This window comes from Hippocampus guttulatus, chromosome 1, assembly GCF_054856545.1.
Source record: "Hippocampus guttulatus isolate MCC_2025c chromosome 1, RoL_Hgut_1.0, whole genome shotgun sequence".
NCBI lineage: Eukaryota > Metazoa > Chordata > Actinopteri > Syngnathiformes > Syngnathidae > Hippocampus > Hippocampus guttulatus.
In genome coordinates this window covers 1,848,360-1,869,036 of record NC_141261.1, presented here as the reverse complement: position 1 = coordinate 1,869,036, position 20,677 = coordinate 1,848,360, and the positions used below count along the sequence as shown (strand labels likewise).

General features: G+C 43.9%; 1 protein-coding gene across 2 annotated transcripts; it reads left to right on the top strand.

Moving 5' to 3' along the window:
• The first annotated feature begins 3,066 nt into the window (after nt 1-3,066).
• cd34 (CD34 molecule) lies at nt 3,067-19,563 on the top strand. Of its 2 annotated transcripts, none has more exons than XM_086128248.1 (8): nt 3,067-3,206; nt 13,262-13,333; nt 13,684-13,934; nt 14,035-14,112; nt 15,352-15,460; nt 15,551-15,600; nt 15,929-16,093; nt 18,203-19,563. In XM_086128248.1, exons 3-8 carry the CDS (start codon nt 13,698-13,700, stop codon nt 18,389-18,391), a joined length of 828 nt encoding a protein of 275 aa, XP_085984374.1. In that variant the 5' UTR covers nt 3,067-3,206; nt 13,262-13,333; nt 13,684-13,697; the 3' UTR covers nt 18,392-19,563. The 2 variants fall into 2 exon arrangements, with proteins under 2 accessions (XP_085984374.1, XP_085984359.1); XM_086128233.1 differs by lacking the exon at nt 3,067-3,206 and adding an exon at nt 4,189-4,370.
• The last annotated feature ends 1,114 nt before the right edge of the window (nt 19,564-20,677 follow it).

Sequence of the window (20,677 nt, the reverse complement as noted above, 5' to 3'; positions counted from 1 at the left end):
TGCGCACGGCCACGGCGCCAGCCACAAGATCACTGAGGAATGTCAATAGATTTCCATGTTTGCCTTCCAGGGGTTTGGGGTCATAGCGGGGGCTGTCTGCATCGATGTGTCATGCTGCAGGAGAAAAGCAGGAAACAGAAAAGGAACTGGATGCGGGAGTGGTGATCGATGGGAAAGTCAACAGGATGATGGGGGTGGGGAGGACCCTCATGAAGAAGGAGATCAAACTTCCTCGTCTCTCCCTCTGTAAAATGGTTACTGATAGGCATGCTGGGAAAACTCATTGCTCATAAAGGCTTGTCACCACATTACGGTGAATGAAAGAGAGCATGATAATATCCCAACAGGAAGTTTTGTCGCCGTGGCACTGTGACATAAGCCATCACTGATAGGAAAATGCTCAAAATGGCAATCCTCACACACACAGGAAAAAAAACTTCCTGTTACATAAATACGTTTTGACAAGTTCTAAAATTGTGGAAGATTAGTTGAGAACTGCAACGTTTTTCCATCTTCACTTCTTTTTTTCAAATTGCTCTTTGACGAAAAATCCGGACCGTATGATTGAAGTTGTGACGGGCAGCAACGGCCCGGGGGCTTAAGAATGTGGTCTGTGGCCCAAAGCCACCGGGCATGGTGACCCTGGGATATGGAAGGAGGAGGGGATAAATAAGATGACCCCACCCAAATTGCTCCTCGTGAGTGAATGCAAGTCAAAATTGACGTTCTGAACTCTTTCATCCCGCACGACGTACTTGTACGTCTTTTTAAAATGAGGCCCCGCCTACCAAGGATTTACTTGTACGTCTAAGTCTTTTTTTTTTCTTTTTTTTTGCGTCATAGAGAGGAGGCGGGTCTGATGCAACCTGTGAATGAGAACAAGCCGTTTGCATTGTAAATTATGTAAAAAAAGCGACCAGTAGCTGGCAGTGGTGCCTCGCGTGCTTGAAATGCATGCTTTTACAATAAGCTCTTTTTCTCCGTTTTTTTTCCCAGGAATCGCCATTTTCATGAAATTTAGCCATTTTGTAATCCCGATTGCTGAAGAATGGAAAAAGATAGAAACATGTTTTTTTTTCTGCTGAAAGAAGAGAGTCCAAACTTTATTTTGGTAGGCTCCGTGTTTATATAGCATTAGAACCAAATATTCTGTAGGCCTTGCAAGTTAAAATCCAGTAAAACGCTGGGATTGGGGGGGGGGGGTTGCTCCAGTGAAAATGGTTGGGATTGAATGTGTTAACCTACTTTGAGGATGTCACTTATCGGTATTGTTTTTAATTTAAATCACAGTGGTTAAAGGTGTGCCAATAGTTGTATTTAATAACGACGGATATTGTATTTATGCGGTCATGCTGTAATGTAACAAGTGTTATCAGGTTACAGGGTGCATGAAGGGGTTAACTAAACCTGCAGTAAGTTGTTTTTGCATTGGTACCGAAGAGAAGAGACCACCACGTTCACTAGGAAACCCTGAACAAAATTGTCTTTGTATACTCTCACTGTTCTCAGCAAAGTATATCGGTGAAGTGTTATAACCGCATTAACAAGTCATGTTACATTAATGTTTTCGTAAAACCTTTTCAAACCACACATTATGCATTTAATCAGGGTTTGGTTTCCAGACACCAGTTTGATGTGACTCATATGGTTACTTTGTTAGACTCTAGGCAGTCCTTTAAAAAAAAAAAAAGAAAGAAAGAAAGAAAAACACAAGCTTGCAGTGCTTCCAGATGTGGTCTGCCAGAATATTGGGAACCAAACATCTGCGTGAACATGAATGGTGAACACCCAGCACCCTATGCCTGCAGCACACCACACATGAACTTTTGTCACATTCTGTTGAGGTGGCACAATCATGCAATAGGCCTCATGTTTCATTTGTACGCATGCATGAACAAAGTGCATATGGTACACTTTGTTCACTTTGGTCACTTCATGACTCACCGTAGGGTGTTACTCCTCCAACGAGGGACACACGAATCGAAGGTAAGTGTTGTGTGTGACGGTAGGAGCTTTTACAGGCCTCTTAGCCATGTACACTACACCGGGAGCATTTCCTGTTTACCAATAAGAAGCTATTGCAGCTCCTTTTACTTCTCAGCGCTGAACTTTTTCTGACTGTATTTCAAGTTTCTTAAAGATGATGGATGCATCTACACAAAAGGAATTTTGGGGTGTATCAAAGATTGCGGTCTTGTTGCACCGGGGGCCTCAAAGGCCATCATTGTGCAATGACGTTGTTGAGATTTTCATAAACCCCAAGCCCTTTTCTGCTGAGAATGCATACCTGTTACGTGAGCAAGCTCTGAACCTAGCCAGGCAATGCTAACGTGTTCCCACCCCAAAACGGCGTGTTTGGTACCAAAAGACTTGAAGCAATTTTGTAATGATGCATTGCGAGGTGAAGGGAAGCAGCCGGGAGATTAGGAAGGAATAACTTTTATTTTATAAAACAAGTTAAAGGCACTGGAGGCAAAGTCACTTGAAAACAAAAGATTTCTGATGGTGACAAGTTCAAATTATAACGTATCCTGCACAAACCACACAGCAACTGGGGAAAACCCAACAAGGAATGAGCTAGAATGTACACTGACTAATTACAGAACAAGAGAGATGAAAAAGACACCAGGCAAAGGAAGAAGCCGACGCAGCTGGCACTGGACGATCAAAGCTGACAAGAACAAGTTGAGAGAAAGGTATTAAAAAAAACTAATCAAACAAAAAAATTCCCCAAATTTTTCTTCATCCAAAATGGAAAATATTGTTATCTTCAACATTCTACACCAGGGGTGCCCATTACGTCGATCCTGATCTACCGGTAGATCTAAAAGAAGAAGTAGATCCGAAGAGTGTTGAGGAGAAAAAAATCAAACAACCATTTGTGTGTCTTTGTACATGTTAGTAATATATTTTTGTGTTAATGTACGCTGCACTCTAATCATCCTATCAGTCTCATTTTGACAAAATAAATAAATAAAAAATTAAATAAAATAAAGCAGGTAAATCTTGAATTTACGGTGGCGCGTGATGACGTCACCGGAAGTTGTTAGCGCTCAGCAGTCTGCAATTGCAGCTTGTGATCAGAGCTGTTGCGCTCTATCTTTTATCCTCATGATTCTCATTCAGAGTTTGCTTCGTGTACAATTCACCGAGGGCACGGGCAAAGAATAGGAACCTAGGAGGGCCCAGGGAAGCACTTTAAAACGGTACGTGTGAGCTACGATAGTTAACAGGCTGTAAAAGTGCATCGCATGCCTCAGTTTCAGGCTGTTTCTCATCATGGTGTGTGTGTGTGTGTGTGTGTGCGTGTATGTGTGTGTGTGTGTGCGCGCGTGTGCGTGTACGTGTGCGTGTGCGTGTACGTGTGCGTGTGCGTGTACGTGTGCGTGTGCGTGTATATGTGCGTAAACGTGTACGTGTGTGTGTACGTGTACGTGTGTACGTGTGCGTGTGTGTGTGTGTGCGTGTGTGTGTGTCGGTAAGGGTAGATCCCGTGAGGTTAATTGATCGAAAAGTAGATCTTTGGTCCAAAAGGTTTGGGCACCCCTGTTCTACACCCAATGCTTATTTAAACAAAATGTATGGGACAAAAAACAAGAAATCATGTATGCCATAGATGTTCTGTAGCTTGTTGCTTCTTAACCCTTAAAAAAAATAAGATCATGATGATTTTGTTACTTCCTCATAAAATCTTACATGGCTACGCACTTTTCTATGTTGCCAATTTAGTAGTACCGTATGTCCAGTCCCTTTCGCTATGGACGGAAAATGCTGGTCTTTTGGTGTCTACGAGAACTAAAAAGAAGTCCGCAGATTAGAGAGCAGGGATGTGCAACCTAAACGATGGAGACGGCCACAATTTTATACTGCGAGTACGTTGCTGGTGACCTGTAGACAATGATTGTCACCGTGGTTCGACAAATGGACCACCGGGGATGTTCCGTTTCTAATCAAATGTTTTCGAGGCCTTGGTCAAACTGAATTCATGTCTGCTCACCACAGAGGAAGCTCAAATAGAACACATACACTATATCTCGCGGGCTCACTGACTGCAGATGAGGAGCGCAACCAGCGACGGGTGAAGTGAGGGGAAACAGCCCAAGTGAATAGGGGTGTGGTCAGAGCACACACACACACACATACACACACTCCGAAAGAGAGAGGAGGGCATATAAAAGAGCGGCAGCGCAAAGCAGACTTTATCCTGTTCGTCTGTCCCGCTCGCTCCGGCCTCACAGCAAACGCCCATCACCCTGCCCCGCCGCTCACTCGGCACACCACCTCCAGCGCACGCTCCCACCTCACTCTGACCATGCGGAGGATGAACGACATCGCTCTCGTCCTGGTGCTCTGCACATCACTGCTGTGCAGTAAGTTACTGATTCGAACATCTTATTTTGAAATGTAGCTTTCCGATTGTATTTGTATTCATTTCGCTTTCTTCCGTCTCTCTTGTCATTCACGCATGTGGATTTTGGGTTGATGTTATCTTTATGTAGGTGTCTCTGTTGCGCAGACGGAAATTCAATTGTTACATTTGTTCACAAGTCGGGGCAGCCGGTCATTTTGTGGTCCCGTCGCCTTGGGGACCAGTCTTAATTTGTAATAACTGGATGCTGGATTTTTCTTTTTCACTGAACCCCTAAACCAATCCGGTTTGGAACACAGTTACAGCACCTTCATTCTGACATTACTCATTCGAGTGTAAAGAGAATCCCCTCAGGGGTTCATAAAGGAGGAAAGCTGGAAGTAGAAAGTTGTCCGAAATTGGTGGGTTATACCACGAGCTGAAGATGTTTGGCAGAATGGTGGCCCCGGGCACAAAGAGTCTCGCTCAGGGGCAGAAAGTTGCGCTTGAGAATAATGATGCTTTGTATCCTGTAGCGGCCCTGCGGGCGCGTGCATGCTTGTGGCATGCGTGTGTGAGAGGCCACATGCTAATTGCATAGTGACGACTGCATGGCTTTCATGCCACGGCCGCCAGCAAATTTCGACTGGTGCTCAAGTCCAGGCTCAATGACTTCTGCAGTGTCAAATTTGGCGTGTCCTTGACCACTACGCCGGTGAGATGAAAATAGCTCAGGAACGACTTGAAAGAGAGAAAAGACCATGAGATGGTTGAACATGCCGCTCGTTTGTAGAAAAATGAGGGGAACTGTCTACACCAGCAGCTTACCAGAGGGCAAATCGATTTACAGGTAGATGGAAATCCAGTTACCGTCTGCGCTCTTCAACACGACATAGTCGATCATCCAAGTATGTTTGCTACCTCCGAAAGGAAAGTTACACATGCCGGTTTGCAGTTTTATTTATTTATTTGTTTTGGAGAGAGATTCTCATCGGCGTTCCAAAATTCACATGCTCGTTCGATGGTAATTACATCAACAAAAAAATTGCGCACCCGGGTCCATCATGCAAGCACTATTGATAACTATGTGATATTTCTATAATTGACTTTTTCCATCTCGTCCTCAAATTTTCAAATTGTCTGTTCATGTGTTCTTGTGCAGTGAAGCCGATTCCTTTCAGAGGCCAGCCTCTGTTCTTCAGTGGGACTGTGATCACACAGACCTGAAACATTGTCGACACTTGGCTTGATTCGGCAGCCAAGTGTGAATATGTAGACTGGGCAGCGTATGTAATATTAGTCGAAATTATGTCACTTGTACAGTCCAATGTCGTTAATACCAGACCTCGACGGACAAAACGAATCTGTACATTATAATGGTAGTTCATTCTAACCATTTCCAAAAAAATGGCCGCCAACTAGGTTGTATAATACAATATGGACACACGGATGTAAAAACATGAACATGTGATGCTTTATAAAACTGACAATTACAAATATGCGTGAATGGTATGAAGAAAAAAAGATTTTAGAAGACATGAAACAAACAACTGTAGCGTTCCTACTTTATCTCTGAAAACATTCAGTCAGCAAAAGTTACCCGCCATAGGCAACTGCCAGTGCCACTGACGAAGCCAACTGTCATCAATTTAGGATGTGCCGCACCTCGAAGCTGTTTACGATCATCTTTCAATTTGTTGGCCTCCAACTCTGCCATGATTTTGTTGCCACTGCGGATGATTATCGAAATCGTTGACTTTGCCAATTCGTAGTCTTGGCTGAGCTTCGTCTGGGTGACTCCCTCTCAGCCCTCTCAGACAGCGAGATTCGCTTTCGTTGACCAGACATGTTTTCAGACCATACGCTCAGGATGGCGCTGTGCCTCCGGAAGTACAACAATGGATGAGTCGATCAGTAGCGTTGCTAGGCAACGGAGGAGAATCCCGAGCCGTACATTTTGTTCATAAGAAAGGGCGCGCACGGCAGTTAGCTTCCCACGATTTGTTATAACAAAGGCCTTTCCACTATTTTGTGGAAAAAAATCTGGTCGTTATAATAAAGTTTACATTATAAAGGTATTCCTTGTAAGCAAAATCGGCAAATGGAAAATGAATTACACGAAATCGGCACTTTGAAATGCGAATGTTATAGGGGTGGAAACGTTGTCAACGGGGTACGTTGAAAAGAGCTTCGACTGTATCAACAAACGTGCTGATTGCAAAGTACGAAGGCCAGCTCAGTGTTTGAGGTTAGAGGCCAACATGAAGTGAAGTGACTTCTTCTGTCGTGCTCTTGGCGTGAAACTGCTACAGATCAGGAGGTTTAATTGAATCCACATTACATTTAGTAGCGGTGATGTCATCAGCTGCTCAAGGGCGAGGCAGCTGACCGGCCCATTTTGAACACCGCTTTGTTGTATTCACACAAACAAGCTCGATAGCTTGCAGCTCTCAGATGGAATCAACCAATATGTGCAAGACGAAGACGAAGTTAGGCAGATGAAAGCCACTCTATTCACGAGAACAAAGATTTCGATTTGTGTTGTGGCACCACATCTTCAGCTGACGGATATCTTTAGACTGCTTCGAAACAAGAAGGACATAGCACAAACAGGACTGCCAACAAGAGCAGGCGGATTACACAACTTTTGTTGTTCAGTACCGATGTGCAGTTTGTAACACCGCAAAGGAAATGAAAGGCCATTTTGAATGATGTCAATCAACCCCGAATTTTTTTCCAGGGGAAAACCCAAACTGTTCTAGGCTGTGGGGGGGCAGGGACCCTGTCTCCCCGCCGCTCATCATCTTCAATGGCTCAAGGACAAAGGCAGCTGTGACAGTCAATGTTAAAATGAACCACGCCAAGATATTGGCTCAGGGGTTGGGAGTTTCCAAAGTGTGCAGTGCATGTGATTTTTCAGCATACCCTTGCCAGTGATCAGTATGGCCTCTGTGCCCTGAATGTGTATCATGTGGCCATGCAAAATGGTGTAAGCCATGGAGACTCAGATAACACCAAACAGACTGAAATGAGTATTTATAGTGGACTCCAAAATGAAGCTCTCACTTCCATTTTCATGTTCGGAGTGATAATGTTTATGTAAAGCAAAAAATACCACCCTATTTGTCAGTACTTTTTTCAGTAAATATAGAGTGCCTCGTGTTTATCATATAGATAGTATTTTATTTAAGGAAACGTACCCATGTGTCATGTTTTGATTCATTAATTCAAGTCGGTGCGCCGTTCAGCTGTTGACTCGCAAAATATTGCTTGTTTTTCACCTACATAAGAGGCATTTTCTTTTTACGCTTGAGGAGGATGTCTGGTTTCGTTTGAGGGGATGTGGTTAAAAAGCATCAGCATAATTCTCGTTGCAGATACTGTCAGCGCAATTACATCATAACGCCACTGTCAACTCATTCCGTGAATTCCTAAAACATAAGCACAGGCGGAATATTACCTTTGATTTTCTTGAGGCCATTGCTATTGACCAGCATTCTTTTGGCTCAAACGTTTTGATTGTTAACATCGCGTTCAGATGCTGAAGGGCGTGGGTCTGTTACATAAGCCTTGGCAGTCTTCGGTCAAGCCCAGGGTGTGGGTTCACTTGGACCCAAAGTTACAGCGTGATTTAGCAAAGTAATTAAAAGTGGAGCCTGTGCGCCGTCAACGTCCCAATTATCCACAGCCGTCGCTTGCAGCGAGCTGAACGTGTTTCAACTCAAAAGCAATAAACCAAATAGTGTCCGCCATCAGTGTCCACTCCGTTACCTCATCTGCCAGGTTTTGCGGGTGTGACAATCTCCCTGTGCACTATGTTCATGTGATGCCAGCAGAAAACATATTTACGATAAAAAAAAAAACAAAGCAAGACCTCTGTCACAGCCAGCTCAATGGTCATCCAGGAAAGGGGCCGAGTTGGAGAAGTAAATCATCGAGTAACAACATTTACCCAGTGAAACAAGCCTAATGAATAGCAGACTATGCGATAAAGGTTCAACTTTGCCGTTCCAATTACTGCTGTCCCGGCGCGCCTTATTGTTCTTTGTTCCCCAAGCACCCTGAATCACAGCCACATGATTTAAGTAGAGTAAAGAAAAATACAAAGCAAAACAACCTTCTCTTCTCGGGTTTCTCCTCAACTTTTAGAGGACAATTTGATGGCATAGCCACCGCAAGCAGCCACAGCTAATGAGTAGCAAAACAAGAACTTGGAAGCATGTCATTTCCACTTAAAATTGACTTTATCTTAAGGTGGCACGCCACCTCTCATTGGTCGATCCGCGTGGGACAACCAGGCGGAGGGTTATCTTTTCAAAGCAAAGATGGCTCACCTCAGGGGAGAAAAGTTTTTAATGAGAATAGCCGAGCACTTTTTACTGCTTTCCATAATGATTGTTCTGTGAAAGCACATTTAGCGCTTCCTAATTGCACATAAGTGCTTTTCCAAAGATGGCACAAGGTGCTTAGATTGGTTACCACCTTCTAAACGCTCACTGTATGACCTCCATATGTGCTTTAGAAAGTTTTTCTTCTGTAGGGTTTTCTTTCCGTGTGTGAGCTCCAGGGTCACAATCAAATCCCAACCTGATCGTTCAGCGTTCTGGGTCTGCGAGTCTTTTTACAACCTTCACCACCCCCACCAACTTCATTTCATGTAAGAGCAGCAGCTGGAATGGAGCAGTCCACATGCATCCGCCGCCTCTGACACAGCTGGCGTTTGCACTTTCTTGTCCGCTTACAAAGTGGACAGAAACACTGGGTTTGAATATCACCAAATGGTTCAAAGAGTGAATTAGCCGTTGGAGGGGGGCATTGGTGACGTTACTTTTATCCTTCTCGGGGGTGTGCTCCAACTTGGGATTTTACATCTCCGTGTTGCAGCTCCATAAAGAAAAGGGGCCATATTTTAGCAAAGCTGTATTGCTGTGATTACAGTCAAGTGTATCTGTAGGGGCACTCTGAAATGGGAAAAAGAGAACCACTTCGGCCACCTACCAAGAAAACTATACGGTGCATACAGTATTCCCTCTCACTGTGTGATATGTTTGCTTGTTCTGTCCAAAGGCACTGATATATATATATATAATTCCTCGTCTCACCCCCCCTCGGGTGGTGTCCGTCCCTCATTCAGCTCGGGTCCTCTACCAGAGGCCAGGAAGCTTGAGGGTTCTGCGCAGTATCCTTGCTGTTCCCAGCACTGCACATTTCTGGACTGAGATGTCCGATGTTGTTCCCGGGATCTGTTGCAACCACTCATCTAGTTTGGGGGTCACTGCCCCGAGTGCTCCGACCACCACAGGCACGACTGTCACCTTTACCTTCCAGGCTCTCTCCAGCTCCTCTCTGAGCCCTTGGTATTTCTCCAGTTTCTCGTGTTCCTTCTTTCTGATGTTTCCATCACTTGGGACCGCTACATCCACTACAACGGCTTTCCTCTGCCCTTTATCTATGATCACGATATCTGGTTGGTTCGCCATTACCATCTTGTCAGTCTGGATCCGGAAGTCCCACAGGATCTTCGCTCTGTCATTCTCCACCACCTTCGGAGGTGTTTCCCATTTTGACCTTGGGGTTTCCAGTCCATACTCCGCACAGATGTTTCGGTAGACTATGCCAGCCACCTGGTTATGGCGTTCCATGTAGGCTTTCCCTGCCAGCATCTTACACCCTGCAGTTATGTGTTGGATCGTCTCAGGTGTATATATATATATATATATATCAGTGCCTTTGGATAGAACAAGCAAACATATCACACAGTGAGAGGGAATACTGTATGCACCGTATAGTTTTCTTGGTAGGTGGCCGAAGTGGTTCTCTTTTTCCCATTTCAGAGTGCCCCTACAGATACACTTACACTTGATATTTATATATATATATATATATATATATATATATATATATAGTCCAGTCAACACAAATATTTTGTGCTTCATGAAGCTTCACAAGTGAAATAAAATGTTCTCTCTCCAGACACAGCAACTTCCAGACAGCATTTCTAGGTTACAACCGTGTTATATGTTTGCTCAGCCACTTACTGTCTTGGAAAAATTCATGGACCGCAACCCTGAAGCCCAATGAACATTTTTCGACACATGGGTGAGCGTTATCTGTTGTCCACACCGTATTCCCCATCTGCAGGTCAACCCACGGTTGTGGGAGTGCTGTGACAGACACATCCTGTCCAAGGATGTGCATGGATACGTTCCAATACCTGTTGTTGTTAATTCCTTTCCCCAACTCCAAACGGACTTATATTTGGTTTAAAAACACTAGGGGTGCGGATTGGGTGGAAAAGTCAACTTTTACCACCCATGTGGGAACAAAAATAGTTGTCAATTCATGTACACAAGTGTATTCAAGGAACCTCTAGGGAAAGAAGTACCTGTACTGCCATTTTTTTTTCTGGCACCAAGTTGTTGGGTTGTGTGATATTACAGAGGAGCATAGTAATGCGGCCGCAACGACTACCCTCAAAACTGTGCTCGGGTAAATGTTGGTTTAGCTTTGAAAGCTTCAGTCATTTTCTTCTTCTCAGTATTCAAGCAGCATTTTATGACATTATTGCAGAGGTCAACTGTTGGTTATGCTAATTGCTTGGCTCTGGAGACTGCTTCTTGTCTTGGAAAAAAAATGCCTAAAACTTATTGAAAGGTTTTAATCTGGGAAAAAAAGTTTGTTAAATTTGTCATCTGTAATTTGAAGGAAACGTTTTGTGATGTAAACATTCCTCAACGCTTAAGACTCATTTTTGATGCTGGTTAGCTAACTTTTCACCACTGATATTAGAGAATCTTATCTTGCTTTACACCATTTCCACAAACCTTGTGAAGCATTGGGGAATAAACCAAAGTCAAGAACCCCCCCCCCCCCCCCCCCCCCCCCCAAAACATTTTGGTTGATGAGCATGGAATTTTTCTTCACTTATCATGGTTACTCCCGGAGGACAGTTGTTTGGCCTTGGCACTTATCTGCTCACTCTGAATGGACCATTCTCATAATTTTTTTTGGGACTGTTGAGTTGCTTGGCAGACACGTCAAGCAGACAACCACTTGCAAGGAGCAACAGATAATTGTGAGGAACTCAGGATTCTCATGTTGTGGTCAAACGTTGTCTTTCTGACTAAAGCTTAACCAACAACCATTTTGGATACTGGTGACTTCATTTGAGGGGCGAGTTCAAAAAGTGCCATAGATGAAGTGGTTGCAGCCTCTAAAATGGGATGAGTTCCGGGTTCTTTCTGATTTATCTTGAGAAACACTTTGAGCTTTGGCCTTATGGTCATTCAAAAGATCATTTTAAGATGTAGTCTTCATTTGCTTTGCTTTTTTTTGGGGGGGGGGGGGGGGGGTTATTTGACACTTGAAGGAGCCAAGATGAAATAGTTGACCCAAAGTGACTTTGATGGTTATATATAATCGATTCCTGATTTAGTTGAGGAGGTATTTACAAGCAGACGTGGAAGGTCGTCTCAAGGGTCTTCTCTGGACATCTGGAAGCAAAACGGGTGTGGCACAAAAAAGAGAGCCAGGGCGTTGTCTCTGTATTGTCCGGGCGGAGGTCTAATACAAAATCCTTAAGGCTGCTGATGCTTTCCCCTTCTACATGAAGTCACAGGTTTCTCAACATTCCGACGAGCCAACTGATGCGAAAGAGAAGGCAGCTGCTTCACCTTTCCCTCCCCTACTCAAAACAGCTCCAATAGTAACAGAGAGGAAGTTGGCTGCCTCTCTTGACAGAATATGCCGCTGGTGTCCCCGAGTCTCTCACAGCATCCCTTTAATCAGGTGTGACAGGATTTGTTTTTGCCGGAATTGCCGTGAGGTCTCCCACCCTGGATCCATGCGCAAGGGTAGTAGAAATCCTAAGGACGGCACTGGTTCCACATTAGATGATGAATAGTAAGGCCTGGGCACCATTGTCTAATACAATGAAAAATATCCACGTTGACGTCCTGTTCAGTTTTCTTTTCGTTTATGTGGCATCCAGAGAATATCATCCATGTTGTCGAATGATTTAAAGCCACACCCCTTCCAATACAAAAGTTGCAGGACACCATTTTATTATGATAGCGGTCTTACCAATGCTATAACGTTTCTCAGACTCTTACTAGAAAACCCCCCAAAACAAATCAGTTTCTAGCGTGACTCACCTAACACTTGAGTAACATCAAACATTGTTCTGTTTTGGGAATGCAGCCTGAATTCAACACTAATAATGCCGTGAAGAAAATCTCGCAAGCAACAAGGTTGTCGAGGACTATTTCACAGTATTTCTTCAATCATATTTCTGAAGCGTGTCTTTTAATATGAATCCAACTTTTAAGTGGTCATTTGGGACAAAAAAAGATATTGAGGGGCTTGACGGTGCCAGAGCGACGTGTCTGTTTGAGGGCCCACACACACCTAGCGTTGTTTAGTCCTGTTGCATTGAACCCCATCGCGTTTATCTCACTGCCACACGCCATTTCAGTTAGTGTGAAAGCAGGAGTTAAACACTCGTAGATTACTATAGAAAATATACCATCACTCAAAAAGAACAAAAGAATACATACATATACATATATATATATATATATACATATATAGTTATTTATTTATTTATATATTTATTTTGCATTCTCTGTCTTTTTTCAAACACTACCCAGATAAAGAAGAGATAGTCAGAGGCCGTGACCCTTTGGCAGTTTATTTGCACAGGTACACAGACAATTGGTCTCTATGTATCTTCCAATTAGTTGGAGAACACTCAGGCCGGCCTCTTGACTTTTGGTTTGCCAGGCCAAGCTGTTTAAACCATCACTCGCCAAACAATCCAGTGTTTACGGCGGCAGCATTGTCTCAAGACGGTGCCACTGTTGCCCAAGTTTGGTCGTCAAACAGAGCTTCAGAGCTGTTGTTCTTTCTCTGCAGACGGTGTGGTGGGCCAAGATGAACCCGCGACGGATGCGCCAGCGAGCGATCCGGCCGCAGACAACAGTGACGGTAGGTTTCCCCGATGTGGCAATTGTGGAATCTGAATCGGTAACAAAGATGCAATGTGTCTATTTGAAACTAATTCCTGTCTGAGCATGTTTTTGTCAGCACTCTCTTGCTTCCAACCTACAACAAATTACATTCAATGAGCCACAATGACAAATTCATTGAGTAAATCATGATCGCGACTACAAATGCAAAGTACTGTAGATGATTCTTGTGTGAATGCTTGTTTCTAAGCGCCTTAAGATAGCAGCTGAGACTTCAACTAAGTGATAGCACCAAACATGATAAGCAGCAGAAAATGGATGGAAAGACGCACTTGTCTGCACTAATTTGCTCTATCCATGTACTCTCAGTCAGTCCCGCTGTAATGGACTCAGCTGTCCAGCCACAGACCACCGTTGCTCCAGATTCAGGTGTCCCTCCAGTGGCTGAAGGAGACACTGGCGCACCTGCTGAAAATATGCCACCCCCAGAGAACAATTCTCCCAGCGCCGACAACCAGGAAGGCGGAGCCTCGGGCACCACAGCCGGCCCCAGTGCTCTTGGTGATGATGGCACATTCATCCTTGAGTCGTCAGATTTGTCTAACGTCAGTAAAACAAAGGTGAAGAATTTTCAAAAAAGATTCGCTGATGACTTTTGGGTGTGATGTTAAAGGCCTGTGCAACATACAAGATATCTCATGCCACTTCCTGTCTCCACAGCTCGTGGTGGAGTGCGTCGGCAAAGGGGAGATTGATGAGAGTAAAGCTGTCAAGGCTGTGGTCACTTATACTGATTGTGTGGGTAACTCACACTCACTCATCTTTTTCACAATATGACTTCGAGGCAAGAGTGACTAATCGGAATCGGTCGAGACTGGAGACTCGGTTCAATCTTTAGGTGTATTTTGGATTTTGCCAAACATTTTTTTTTTTTGACCAGATAGTTAACACAGGACACACTGTAAGGATGCTGTCGGCAAACGTGTTTAACACAAGTGATTGCTTTGTCTCATATGACATGTATGTTTTAAATGAATTCAAGTCATATCACACCAGTAAGTATTGAGCTTTTCGGGATGAATGGTAGTTTTCTCACGCCGTATGGGGCTCCAGGTGCATAGACGTGAACGGTTGACCCCCTCTTGGGTTTAAACTGCAACATTCACAAGGCTAAAGGACCATCTGAAGAAGTCATCTGCTGTAGTCAACTTAAAGCTCAACATGGACTAAGCTGCCAAAGAATGGTTTGTTTACGAAGCGCGTCATAAAAGAAGAGCAGATGAATGACTTTACTCCAGGCATGGTTGCTCTCGACTCCTTCAACCATAAATCAGAGCCTTAATGCATTGCAGCAACAGCTTGCGGAACTTCCTGAACTTCAAATTCCTCATCAAGCGTGAGTCCAGTAAGTCACACAAGGCCAAGTTGAGTGCAGGAGACATGTGATGCACCACATGTGACACAGGCAGACGCAGAAGAGGATGGCTTCCATGGGAGTGATTGTGGATCACAAATTCAGCTCTGCTGAGTTTTTTTTTTCCTACCCGGCCTCACAAAATCTGGATTGTGCAGCCGCGGGCTCCGTCCCAATTAGCTGTGAGCCGGGGTTTGCGCACAAGCGTCCCCTGGGAACAAAGAGAGACGTCTGGATCGCATTATAGAAAATGAAGAGTGATCCCAAGTCTTCATTGCGCAATGAGGTGATATCATCGATCACAACTAGGCGGAGGAAAGTCAGCAAGTATTCCATACAGCTGCGGTCTACTTCTGTGACGCACACAAAAGCCTTCATGCTCTGAGAACATTCCGGAAATCGCATTTGTCTTTTGGCCCCAAAACCCCACCCTGAGCAGCATATGCAAATCTTTTTAGGATATTTGCGCAAACTAGGGAGTGAATATCTGGGGGGAGGTGCAGGTTGGGGTAACAAATAGTGAAACAACAGAATGGCGGTCCGAACAGTTGAGCAAAGAACTGTCAGTCTTCAACCGATCTCCAAAGCAGAAGAGAACTGTAATTTTATTTCTGCATTTTCAGATGGACACCAAACGGATCCTTCAAAACAGCGGTATCCAGTGTTACATTGAAAAGTGTCATATCAAAGTCTACCAGGAGGGAAATAACATCCGAATGGTCAGGAATGATGGTATGAATGAGCTGAGACTGGACAACCGGCACTTTGGTCATTCTGGTGATCATTCGTCATTTCTAAATTCTGTTTTCCTCCCACGCGCAGCCAAACCATTTACTTTGGTTGAAGCCCTCAAGGGGGAATTGAAAGACAAGGTAAGAGAGCGCACAATACTTTATGATAAAGAGTTGGAAAGTAACCTCGACTTCACTATTGGTCCTTGACCTTGTAACGTTTAACCTTAACGGTTTTGGTACCCGAGTAACTGAAACGGACCCATTTTTTTGTTTCAGTCTTCCAAAATATATAGCGATGAGCTCAATTTGGTAAAGCAGGAATTCCATTGATTGGTCACGGTTTCTCGCAGTACCGTCTATAACGCTTGCAGTTGTCAACAGATTTCCCTTGCTGCTTGTGTTTCTCACTCAACCCGCCGTAACTCTTTAAGCGTCTCATCGGCAGTATTCACTTTTGCGTTTGCAGTTGGGAGTGACCAATTTGGAGGCGCCACTGTCTTCATCATCCTCATCCTCATCGGGTCGCTCTGTATTTGTGGGCATTCTGGTCACCGGTCTGCTGTTGGCTGCCGCCATTGTTGCCGGTTACTGCAAATGTCAACGCCGAACTGAGAGCAAGGGAGTCAAGCTGGTGAGTAGTTTGACATTTCCCCTCTGGACATATACCAGATTTGTTTTTAACCTCAGGAGAAAATCTCTTTTCTTATATTGCATGTATTATTCAGTCAGTTGGTGAGTGATGTGTCCAGGGTGCAATCAGATGATCAAGAAGCTCTATCTAAAGGAAGTGTTTCCATGAAAATAGCCTTGTTATCCTCAAGTTATTAAAAAAAAAAAAAAAAAGTTTGTTTTATTTTAACATCATGTTCTTTTTTTGCCACAATAATGTTCAAGTTTCACATGAATCTGTGTATCATTTGTTGGTGGCTCGTTATTTTGTCATCCATTGTTTTGATTATACAACAAATGAAGATTATTCCAGATTTCTCAGAATTCAGGCTCAGATCAAGAACACCTAACTGAAAAACGGGCCGCAGATTTGACTATTTAATGGATTCAGTATAAATGGCCCAGGAGTTTGATAATTATCATGAGAGTTTGTTTTGTTCAAACTGTTGTGAGATTTTCATGAATGTCTGCATTTTGCAAGTTTGAGTTCATGCCCAGGGAAAATGTCCATGAAAGTGGCTGATAAGACACACAATAACGCAGCAGCCTCTAACTATGGCATCACTTGTATACTAAGCTGATCGGCAAGGCAACTTTTTTTTACACAAGGCATTTTATACAAAAGGTAACTCAATGTGCATCACACCATTAAAAATACAACATTAAAAGGCATTTACAAACAGAAGAGTTAAAGACATTTAAAAGCAAAGCGAAGAACCCCCCCCCCCCCTCCCCCCAAAAAATACAAAAAGGGCTGACTTCACTCACTCCAGTTGGCAGCTTATTCCATTTGCTTGCAGCATCACAGCTAAATGCTGCCATGCCATGTTTGCTTTGTACTTTGGGCTCCACTACTGTAATTGACCCAAGTCCACAAACCTCAGAATCCTCCTGGGTTTACATTACATTAGCATTTCTTTAAGGTAATCGGGACCATTCAGCAAAGTACCGACCAGTAGCGGAATCAGAAGAAAAAATTAAAAATCACTGTAAGTGTTGTATCGTAAGAACTCCACAAAAATATGAAACGTTTTAACAACCATCCACAAATCAAATACATGTACTGTGAAACAATCCGCAGACTTTTCAGGACAATGAAAACAATGCAGAATACTGCTTCTAAAGTTCGGTGCATCATAACCTTCTCGTCTTGAATAAAGTTAGAATTGTCTCTCGATCTCTTGTTTTCCAAGTCGCTAACTTCTAAAGTAGATCTGTGGCTTGAATTCCTGTTGAAAAGTACTCTCACCACTCATAACACTATATAAGACACTTTACGAGAAAGAGAGAGAGAGAGAAACATGAAGAAACGTATACTCAGTTGTACTCTGGACTATATGTATACAGTATATAGTTTCAAATATATATATATGATACAAAGATGAAAACAAAGGACAGTTTTGCAATCGTGTTCGTTTTTCATGAGTTTTGTTAATGTAAAATGTAGTTTCAGTTTTATAATTCCCATTTTCATTCACTACAATAACCTTGATATACACACACACACACACAACGACCCTTTGCCTTTCAGTCAGTGTCATGTTTTATAGTGTTTACAGGTGTCAATAACTGTTTGCTGCCTCAATTAAAGAGACACTTATCATGAATACTGTTGCCAGAAATTCGACTGGAAAAAAAACAAAAAAAAAAACAACAACAGGGCGGCCCGGTAGTCCAGTGGTTAGCACGTCGACTTCACAGTGCAGAGGTACCGGGTTCGATTCCAGCTCCGGCCTCCCTGCGTGGAGTTTGCATGTTCTCCCCGGGCCTGCGTGGGTTTTCTCCGGGTGCTCCGGTTTCCTCCCACATTCCAAAAACATGCATGGCAGGCTGATTGAACGCTCTAAATTGTCCCTCGGTGTGAATGTGAGCGCCCGAAGACAGCTGAGATAGGCTCCAGCACCCCCCGCGGCCCTAGTGAGGATCAAGCGGTTCGGAAAATGGATGGATGGAAAAAAACAACAACATAGTTTTCTGACTTATTTTCTACATTTCAAAATGCGACTAGGTGAATTTTCGAATGCCTGACCAGCATTTTAATGTTTGTGACATGCTTGTGCTCCACTTGCAGGCAGAGGAGGCTTATCCAGTGGATCAGGAGAACCAGGGCAACACCCTGGTGTCCGTGGCTCCACTTAGCCCCCCGACAGAAACCCAAGACAAACCCAATGTGAACGGGGAAGCTCCCGAAGCTGACAAGACGGAGCCTCCTCCCACGAACGGCCACTCCGCCACCAAGACTGCAGACACCGAACTCTGAAACCCTCTTCGCCTCACACGCACACACACACACACACACACACACACACACACACACACACACATACACACACAGGCCTAGCGATCCAACCCAATGTCAGATCCAACTATGAAATCATCAGGGAAACCAACACGGCTAAGGCCACCTATCTTCCTTTCTTTGGCTGGGTCCTCCAACAAGCACCAGGAGATCGAGTCGGATCATGACGAAGTGGGCGACGGTGGATGTTAACGATGGCTCAATTCCTAACTTGTTGATGGCACTTGAGCTAGAGACGGGAGATGAGCGCTTTTGGGTGGGACCGAAATGAATTTTGCCGTGAGTCAGCCCCGAACGGGTCCCGTGAGGGCCGCAGCAACTCCGTACAGTCGACACCCATCAGCCGGCGCGTGATCAAGTTCGTCGCTCCACCTTCCGCGAGAACATATGACACATACGCGCTCGTGCCTCGGCCAATGACGACGCTCGGTCCCCTTGAATTATTGAGCAGGTCGAAGTGTGAAAGTGTGCGGGTATGTGAGTCATCCTGATCCCCGCAGGCTTCTTCTGCTAAACCGTACGTATGCGTGACTTCATGTGGTCTTTTCCCACTCTAATGTAAATGTGTAGGTTTTCTTCTGCTGAAGTTCAACCTCACTGTTTTCGTCACCACAACAGTCACGTTGCCAAAGTGCCTTCAGAGGTAGGCTGCAATTCACGAGAGGAACTGACTGTATAAACATTGAACTTGGCAAGGCTACTCATCAGTGTTATTTTCATTATACTGTACAGTACTGTGTATGCGATGTTATATCAGTATTCTTATGAGCGGTGTGATGCAATTGTTGTTTTGTTTTTTAAATGCTACTAGCTAAGTCTGTTATTTTGCTCCTACGTGCCAGTTTTCACTTGAAAGCTGGCTGGACAACATGAACACGGTGGCACATTTAACAAAGTACATGTTGGTGCAAGTGTGTGATTTTTTTTTTTTCTCTTACATTTTACTTCCGAGAGACTCAACACAGAAGGAAAACTACTGTTATCAATGTTAAACTGGAACCCAATTTGACTTGATTTAATTTTGTATCATGTGTTTACTCACATTCCACCCTGACTGTTTTGTTTCACAAGCAGACGCTTTCGATTGGATTTGAGATCAAAAGAGTCAAATAAAAGTCACACTTTTTTTATGATTTGGTTCTTCTTTTTTTATGTAAGATAAGATAAGATAAGATATCCTTTATTTGTCCCACACTGGGGAAATTTACAGCCTCCAGCAGCAAGAATGTAGGCAGGAAGAAGAAGAAAAAACAAACAAACACCGTTCAATTAAGTGCAATATAAATACAGAATGGATAAATCGCAGTGCTATTTACAGTTGTTTTCCACATCATTTAATTATTATTAATATTATTGTTGCTATATATTATATGCTGTATATTGTACAAAGCCGCTCTTTTAATTGACACTTTGTCTTCAGTGGCGAGGGGTCAACTGAAGATTGTCTGTTGAGATTTGACGAAAACTGAAATATTCACTAATGGCCACGAAGCGGTTCCTCACCACTGAGTCACGGACATCTCGTCAAGGTTCATCCTTAGATCAGCTCTCTAACATGTTCGGTATGTCAAGTCCCGAAGCTCAGAGGGTGACCAGCAGGCTTGTCTAAGTGATGACATCACTTCACGCTGATGTTTGGGTGTGCCGGAGACAAACTCCACCAGCTGTGTTTTCTCCATGCACACACGCGACAGACACGCACAATAAACTCACCCAGTCCTTTCCCTGCTTGTTGTCATACACACACTTGTCCCTATTTTTCTGCCAGTCTGGCAGGTGTCTGAATTGCTGATGTCACGTCTCAAATGAATTTCGAGTCATCCAACTTCACCCCCTTAACAGCTAATGCGAGTGCGAGAACAAGAAGCACGTTCACATGAATATATGCATCTCCAGTGTAGGGCAAATAAGAGGCCCCGTAGGTCAAATTTGAAAGGTGTAAATCCCTGTGAACATGAACGAATGTGCAGTACAACCACGTGCGACCTTGAACTGTGCAACGTGAGGTCGTCTTATGACGCCCGACTCCACCCACTTTAGTATCTCATTCCACTGGCTCTACAAACACATATCTACAACATTACTCCTGAATGGAGTCCGGCCAAGCACTGTCTTCAACCGGGCTGCAAATTTGGGATCAACCTCTTTGTTGCCATTGCAACAGTCCAATGGAAGTGAAATATTTTTCCGACAGCAGCGGAGAAATGCTTTTCCAGCTAAACTCATGAGTCTTTCTTCATTTTACGG

What these genes read in the sequence shown, in the direction of transcription:
- cd34 (XM_086128233.1), top strand. Translation starts at nt 4,313, where the DNA reads ATGCGGAGGATGAACGACATCGCTCTCGTCCTGGTGCTCTGCACATCA. An exon ending in CTAACGTCAGTAAAACAAAG is followed by an intron (nt 13,935 to 14,034) that starts GTGAAGAATTTT and finishes CTGTCTCCACAG; the next exon opens with CTCGTGGTGGAGTGCGTCGG. An exon ending in CCGAATGGTCAGGAATGATG is followed by an intron (nt 15,461 to 15,550) that starts GTATGAATGAGC and finishes TCCCACGCGCAG; the next exon opens with CCAAACCATTTACTTTGGTT.